The sequence below is a fragment of the Rhamphochromis sp. 'chilingali' genome (assembly GCF_963969265.1).
Source record: "Rhamphochromis sp. 'chilingali' genome assembly, chromosome: 19".
Classification (NCBI taxonomy): domain Eukaryota; kingdom Metazoa; phylum Chordata; class Actinopteri; order Cichliformes; family Cichlidae; genus Rhamphochromis; species Rhamphochromis sp. 'chilingali'.
Genome location: NC_137946.1, coordinates 29645392 through 29653926, shown reverse-complemented (window position 1 = coordinate 29653926; position 8535 = coordinate 29645392). Strand labels below are relative to the sequence as shown.

The 8535-nt window shown below is 40.0% G+C and overlaps 1 protein-coding gene across 1 annotated transcript; it reads right to left on the bottom strand.

Annotated features, from left to right (window-relative positions):
* Positions 1-4457: 4457 nt before the first annotated feature.
* On the bottom strand, positions 4458-7485 carry cldn2 (claudin 2; the record flags this gene model as incomplete). Its single annotated transcript, XM_080867256.1, has 2 exons — positions 7308-7485; positions 4458-5324 (listed from the first exon to the last, which is right to left on the bottom strand). The coding sequence occupies exon 2, from the start codon at positions 5277-5279 to the stop codon at positions 4458-4460; it is 822 nt and encodes a 273-aa protein (XP_080723382.1). The 5' UTR covers positions 5280-5324; positions 7308-7485.
* Positions 7486-8535: the final 1050 nt, after the last annotated feature.

Genomic DNA, 8535 nt, shown 5'->3' with positions numbered 1-8535 from the left:
CAGCATGTGGTATGTTTACTTTGGGGTGCTATATTGGACACTTTTTTGCACTCTTCTGAACATCTAAAAGCATTCCCCTGACAGATAATAAAAAAGGAAACTAATTTAAACTAAACATTTTTTTTTGTTCTTGTTCTCATCTTGTTAGTGTGCAGCAGCTCTAAGCTGCACTTCCTTTGCTGTTAAGCCAAAAGTAAGTTTGCAGGCACTCCTATGGAGTAAAACATTTCACTTTTTAAGACCAAATTACTGTAAGTTCTAATAGTTTGAATTCAATGATATTTTAATTTCATATAAGTACAATAAAATATAAACAACAGAAAGTACATTATGTGGAGGGGTACTTCATATTAAACTCCAGTTAACCTGATGATTTATGTCACATTACAAATATAAGATTCACTTTTGGTAGCTGAATGAACCCAATCAATCCTTTTTTTGTTTCTCTTAGTAAACCGACACATTATGATTATGTTCTTTCTCATGCTGTATTGGTCGGTCAGCTGGTATCTTCAGTATATTTATTTGGTTACTGTAGAGCACTGTTGAGTAATTCCTTTTTTTTTTTTTTTCTTTTTTTTTTTTTTTTTTGCCTGTCCCGTTTGGCTCTTTTGCCATCAGAATTGTTGTCTAAAGGCAAAGAAAGATGCCCAACGGATTTACTTTACCAAACTGACCATCCCAGCCTTGCCGTAATGGTCCATTTGATTCACCTTTTATTGTTTATTTTATTTTCACTTACTGAATACGGGACAGACTTGACTGGGGGAAAGAAGGGGAGAAAGAAAGAGGGAAAGAGAAACAGCTGAGAAGAGGGACGGGGGAGAAGGGCAAAAAACAAAAACCAACAGAATGAGCAGAAAAAAAGAAAAAAAAGAAATAAAAAATGCATATATCAATCACCTGGATCACCTGCTGAGAAAGAAAAAAGAAAACAAGCAGAAGAGAACAAGAGTAATAGAATAACCAGCATCACAATGATATATGGGAATATGACAGTAAATACTAAATATTAAACATTATTGTGCAGCACATAAGATCAACAGAACACAGTGTGCTTTGAGGTAGGAGCCAAAAAGGGTGTAGTTTGTGGGTGTGATCACCCGTGTGTACACCTGTGAGCATGGACGCGCTTGTTTTTAAAAGGTTCCTTCATGTAATGATCTGCTAGAGGGTGTGGGGGGGCCACAGCCCCGTCCTCCAGGGCATGAAGCCTGTTGAGTAATTCCTTAGTTCTTGGATCATAAAATGTTCTCTGCGTGAGAGTCAATGAGCTCTCGCAGCAGTTAATTGCTCTCTCAGACCCAGCGTTAGTCCAGGTTCATACTGATAGAACGGTGTATGTATCATCTCCCCTGTGGAAATGTCTACAACCTTTATTCACAGCAGGTGTCTCTGAGTAACAGCAGTAACAGAGACAGACCTCATTCACAAGGTGTTTACATTCCCATAAGAGCTGCGTGCACCTCTGTGACACAGGGGTGCTCAGGAGGGTTCAAAGTGTGTTTTGAGTTTGTGTTTGTCTTTCACACAGCCTTGGTGTGCGTGCTCTCTGTCTACTTATCTACGGCGTTCTCTTTCTCAAATATGTTTGGGGTCAGGGGATTGTGGTGTGCAGGATTTTAGGTTAAAACTTGAAATGAACAGAAATCCTCACTGGTGTCCCCCACAGTGTGCATGTCTGTTCAGTATCACTTGCACTGTAATGTAGACTTGCAATAATGTATATAGCTTTAAGAGTCCTTGTACATCTAATAATTTTATGCATAAACAGAAGTTACAAATACGCTGATATATGTTGTGTGTAATTAATATTTTGGATTCATTCTAGTTGACATTAAAGCTGACTTTGGCTAAAAGGGCAGAAAGACTAGTTTGAGGCAACTTTTCACGCCTCAGATCTCAGAGCCTTTATCGCATTTTGGTGGATGCAAACTGACCCAGTGAGCGGTCTCACAATGCAGCTATTAGTCAAACTCAAACTGCTTATTGATCGGACTAAAGTGAGGGTTTTGTTTGTTTAGGTCTGTTTGTGTTGGATTTCTGTTTGCCCTCGGTTCAGGGCTGCAATCTTTTTCCCGTTCAGAAAATGGGAAACAGCAGCCTAAACGCAAACAACACTGGCAGTCTTTAAATATTAACTGCTGCAATTTAAAAGGCCATTCAAGTGTCAGATAGTCTGCTTTATTTCTAATGGTTATGTCACACCTATTTGTCAGCTTCAGAGTAATTATTTAAGAAAAGTTACATCTCTAAATGCTTTCTTTAAAGCAGTTCATGGAAGTCACACTGTTTATTCATCAAACACTGGCACAGGCTGACTCACTGCTGTGGACACCTGATGCATCAGAGCCATTATTGATTAACCTGTGCTTTTCCTTTCGGTCAATACGTTTGCTTCTGTCTACGGTCCCTGCAAAACCACTTTGAAAGCACATCAGATCTCAATGGGGGAAAAAATCATGCTGGATATCTTTACTGGTATGGACTGGGTAGTGTGTTTGGAACAAATGGATGCTATGTGGTTGAGTTTATGTTAGGCGAGCACATGGGTCACTCAGTGACCCCGAGACCATCACTGACCCACCACCAAACCAGTCATGCTGGATTATATTACAGGCAGCATAATGTTCTCCACAGCCTTTCTAAACCCTTTCCCGTGTGTCGCATGTCCTCCCAAGTACAGGTTGCCACAATTTCACATTGCCAGGCACAGGGCCCACTAGAGGATGTTGAGCCCTCAGGCCACCCTCACAAAGTTTCTGATTGTTTGGTCAGACATTCACACCAGTGGCCTGCCAGAGGTCATTTTGTAGCTCTCCTAGAGTAACTACCTGTCTCCCAGAATCTCCTCCATGCTCTTGAGACTGCACTGGGAGACACAGCAAACCTGGCAATGAAGCATATTGGTGTGTCATCCTGGAGGAGTTGGACTGCATGTGCAACATCAGTGACACTGACTCTATCCAAATGCAAATCTAGTGAAAAAATGCAGTCCGTAAACATGAGGAAGGGAAAAAATGTCACCGGCCTCCACCTGTTGTCTCATTGTTGCCCCTCTAGTGCACCTGTTGTTAACTTCATTAACACCAAAGCGGCTGAAACTGATTAACACCCAGTCTGCAACTTAAACGACCAGATTAATATCGCAGAGGTTTAAGACTCGATGGTAAACTCGGATTAAAACGTGTTCCTTTAATATTTTTTTAGCAGCGTATACTAGTTTAACCCGTGCTTTTCATTTAGGTCAGTACATTTGCTTCTGTCTTTAGTATCTGCAAAACCATTCTGAGGGAAAAAGCAGTGTAGGAGGAAAGAAAAGCTCTGCAAAAGGCATGTAGGAAAAGTTTACATTTATTTCCAAATACAAAAGAGTACAATGCAGAAAAGGATGCTTGTGGTCATTTAAAAATGGTGTCATCACAGAGTTTGTCCAGCGAAAAACTCCAACTTCATTGTGTCGTCGTCAATGTACACATAGACTGTATATAAAGGATGAATGCAGCCATCGTGCTGTCACCCATTGGTTTGCAAAGTCCAGTTTTTAAAGCTTTGAGATGATGAATTTCAAAGTGCTGTGAAGACTTCCTAACTTGAAGCGTACACTGATTTATTGCTCTTTTGAATTGTATTCAGTGAGACTCATAAGGTCATCAGTAAAGTCTTTGCTAAGGGAATCATATAGGGGGACTTCTATACAAGCTTAATTTGCCCCTTGTTGGTCGTTACAAAGGATTCAGATTAAAGACGTTAATATCATGATTTTCCCTTTTCAAATTTAACAAATATTCTTTATATTTTGCATGACTGGAAATCTCATTGTGATACACTGATATTAATGTACAAGGCACTTGTAATTCTTTGAAAATGCATTCAAATTTTCAAATAGGATGGAAATTAATACAATTTATAGTTATAGTTTACATTTTGCAGGCACAGTCCAACATCGGTTTCAGGTAATACAGTACTGTGAGAAGTATTCTTTCTGATTTAGATTAGAAACATCCATTTTGGCTGCTATGTAGAAAACTTTTAGTTAGATTTCTGCACATGCAGCAAAAGCTAGGCATCTATGTAGCTAATGAGAACACGTTCACGTAATGAAAACCATTCATAAACTGTTTTTATTGACAATGTCTTCATGTATTTTTCCTACATTTTTGTCTACTTTGTTTATATTTCACAAGGATAGTAAAAGACTGATAATAAAGATAAAAAAGTGACAATTTTCTATCAATGCAAACGTGTGAAAACTATAGACAACAGGTCAAACAAGTACAGAAACACAACTTTAATAGTTCTGCTGTGTAATTTTGTTGAAATTTCACAATTGCTTCTCAAAAAAATCCAGCAAACACTGACAATGTGCATTCATTTAGATACACTATAAGAATACATTTATTAAACTTAAGCTGTGAGGCAATTACAGTTAAAGGTGTAATGGACAGGTGGACCCCTCAGACATATCCTGTGATGTCATATCCTGCTGCAGTGGGCTTCCTAGCTCGTTGGGCTCCATGCGTACCCGACTCTGAACTGCCACTTGCACTACGAATTAGTGTCTGCCCCCTGCTGGGGGTATTGACACCCCCCACCTGCAGGGTGGGGTTGCGGTAGGTCTGTGAGGTTGTTCGTACACCTGTGCTCGATATGCCGCCTCCTACTGGGTACGGATATCCGCCTCCGTGGCGTCTCCCACGGCCGCCTTCCTGCTCTTCACAACATGACACACATAGCATCCCCCCACCCAGCATGGAAATGAGTGCAGAGGCCAGCCCAGTGTATAGGCACTCTCCGAGTTCATACTTCATGCTTTGAGGTACATTTGGAAGGTAGAAGGTCTTAACCACCTCGTGTGTGGTCCACGCCACGGGTACGAGAGCCAGAAAGCCTGCAAAGACAAATAACACCCCACCTGCACCGGCGACACGACTCTTAACCCCACCAGAGCTCTCCAAGCAAAGCGTGCACTGCATTCCCAGAGTTGCCATAGCAATTGCAAGGATAGACAACACTATGGAGATGACCATGAGGGCACGAGCAGCCTGCAGGTCCGAAGGCAAAGCCAGCATTGAGTTGTAGGTCTCACATTGGAAGGCCCCCGTGCTCTGATAGACGCACTCCATCCACAGGCCCCGCATGTTATCCACAGCTGTGACAATATTGGAACCAACGTGTGCAGAAATCTGCCAGTATGGAAGTACTGTGGCCACCAGGGTCCCCAGCATCCCCAGTAAGCCCAGGAAGAAGCCCATCAGCTCCAGAGCTGCTGATGCCATAGCCGTAACTGTGATCACCCAGAAGCAACCAGAAGAGACGAGCTCCTGCAAAACCCACAGAAATATTTTATTAAATACTATAAATAAACGAATACTAAATAATAATTTTGTCATAACTGCAAAAACCCCAAGGCAACCAGTTAAACTAAATTATATAAAATTCTCATTAATTAGCTGAAAAATATTGGTTAAAGAAATGTAATTACAATAGCTGTAATTTGGTCACATTACTATACAAAATATAGTAAATACTTTTGTTATATGTGCTTTTTTAAAATGGAGATTTATTGCCTAAAAACATCAGGTTGTAATATTAAAAAAACAGGCTTTAGTTTTGTTAGCTTGCTAAGTATGCTAATAGAGAAAAGTTGTAAAATACTAGATGATATAACATTCATGATGATTTTACAGAGTAAGATTCATATTTTAGATAATACTTTAAAACGTTATTGCTTTTTTTCTTTAATTTTAGAATTAGTTTTAGCTTTAGCATTGTCAGGTAGCAAGCTAACCAGTTATACTAGCTAATTAAAAGTAGCCTAAATCAAAGAGGGTTTTGTTTTTAGTTCTTCATTTCTCACATTTTGTTAATGTCATTTAGTTCAAGTGTTGTGTGCAGAGTAGCTTGGATTTTCAGTTACAGTTTATTGTAACTTGAATGTTTTAAGTTTAATGCTAACCTTGTAATCACAGGAGAGGAAGCTAAGCAGCATTCAGATGAACATCATTACATTTCATTTCTCATACACTCACCGGCCATGCACACTTATGTACACTTTGTTAGTTCTGGGTTTGATTCAAGGTGCTGGAAACAGTGCTTAGAGATTCTGATCCATGCTAACATTTTAACTTTGTGCTTTTTTACTTTCAGCTGATTGGTTGGCTGCACATCTATGATGCAAATCTTTGATGTGCACCATATCCCAAAAGGTGTTCTAGTGGATTGAGATCTGATGACTGTGGAGGTTCAAGAAGCCAGTTTGGGATCATTCAAGCTTTGTGACCTGGTGCGATATCAAGCTGGAAGCAGCCATTAGTAGACTGTGGTCACGAAGGCATGGACACAGTCAGCGATACTCAGGTAAACTGTGGTGTTTCTGCGCTGCTCTGTTGATACTAAGGGGTATAAAATACGGGGAACAGGGGCACATTTACTTCTATACAGTGCCCTGTCTTCTTTTAACAAGTCTGGACTTTCGGGAGAGGGATGTTGTCACTCTGAGGTATGAAAAGCCTTCACTGATACAGGTGTCATCTGAATGGCAACATGTATTGAACTTTGCATAGAACCAAGCTACCAACTCCAGAGGTAGTAAAGCACGTACCATTTTTCCTGTTTAGTCCAGAGGACATGGCATCCATGTTTTACAAAAAGAACCACAGAACAGATTTACAGTTTGCCTCTGTCCTCCTTTAATGAGCTCTGACTCAAAGAAATCATCGGCCATTCTGGATCATGTTCACATACAGATTTCTTATTCTGTCCTATTTGGTCCAGTTTGTGTTTAGTGAATGACTAAAGGTTCAGTTCAAGTATTATCTGTGTAATCTACCGCTGACACAGTGGCAGGTGACACTGGCTGTTTGAACAATATTCCCACCAGAGAAATCAAAGTAATTTTAGTTCATACAGTTCACACCACTAAAACCAATGCACAGTAACCCACCAAAAAGCAAATCAGCGTTCTTTAAGTGTAAAGAAATTCAAGTATTCATTGAAAATCTTTAAATTTACTGACAAACTTTGCTCTGTTCCCTTATTTGGACAGGGTCACCACAGTGGGTAGCTCCACATGTGAGATTTGACAGATGCCCTTCCCAAAGGCAACTATGTCCTGTAAAAAATAATGTGAAATGGATACTTAAATCCTTAATTGGCATCTAAGCCACATTTATAATAGCTAAATTCTTCATTCACTGTCAAAGTCAATTTTTGTGAGGTGTTACATTGATTCAGTTTTGCAGTCCACACATCCTTCCTCCTGAATAAACAGTGACAACACACACAGCTCACTTCCATGCATTTACCTGAGAGTGCTGCAGGTTATAGAACAGCCAGGCGCTGAACTAGTCGAAGATTTTTTCCTTTGCTGCAGGGTGTGAAGTTGCAGCTGGAGCGGAGGATGAGGAGGTAGAGGATGAAGACAGAGCAGAGCCTGCAGCCTGCACAGATTAGATTCACCACTGGTATTTCTGTTGAACCTGCTCCTGCTTCTCCAGTAGAGAAAATGTTGCCTTTTTCTTGCTGTATCAGACTCTGACTGCTTCCTCAGACCTTGACATAGTCACAGCTGCTGTACTTTTAAAATGCCACTTACTCTGCTGCTGCTTAGATTAGACCGAGGGAGCCAAGAAGGGGAAAAAAACACTTCTTTCAGAAATAAGAGAAGAAGAAATACAGTCCTCTGGACTGCCTGTTGCAGGGTATCCACTTTAAAACAACAACAGAGAAGGATAAGAAACGCCAGTGTTCCTGAACATTGTGTCTCTATCACCGTCTCATCTGTGTCGCGTGTTTGCGTATCTCTGTCCCTCATCCAGACCTTCACCTACTGTCATGTATACACACTGACATCTGTGTGACACACATATCCCGGTTGGTCAGACAGCTTAATCATTCTCTCATCTGTCATTTCTCCAAAACAGACCTTTGGTATGTTGGCGGCAACAGGCTGACCCAAAAACTAAAGGTACTGTGGACCCCTGTGTGTGTGAGAGAGAAACAGTTTCAGGAGTTTCATTAGCTTTTTGTAAGTGAAATTAACGAAACATGTAATCATCAAGAAAAGCGCCTAAATCAGTCATCCTTTTGTGGAACTGGAAAAAACATCCAGCTCACTCTGCAGAAATTTCAAGAAAGAAATGCTTGTGAGCACTTCTTTGCATTTTTAATTAAAATGAGCAATGAAATAAAACACCCTCAGGTGATAAATGTTACAAAAGGACGATGGAAAAAAAGCATATTTTTTATTAATTTTATTTAATTTCATATTTTGCAAGTGTGGGGTTCCCAGCAGAAATCGTTTTAGTTTCATATTAATCTGCTCAATTTACTCAGGGTTGTTTTTTTTATGCAGAGACATGTTTTGACCTCTTATATTACAGCTACAGGGCAAATGTCCTTCTCAGGAATTCTAATTTCGACTTCGTTTGCCTAAGTTGGGTTCTCTTTCTACTTTTAACACTTGTTGTTTATGTTTTAGAAATATCATGAAGACTTTCCTCATATTTTTTTGACGGAAAATTTTTTTTTTTA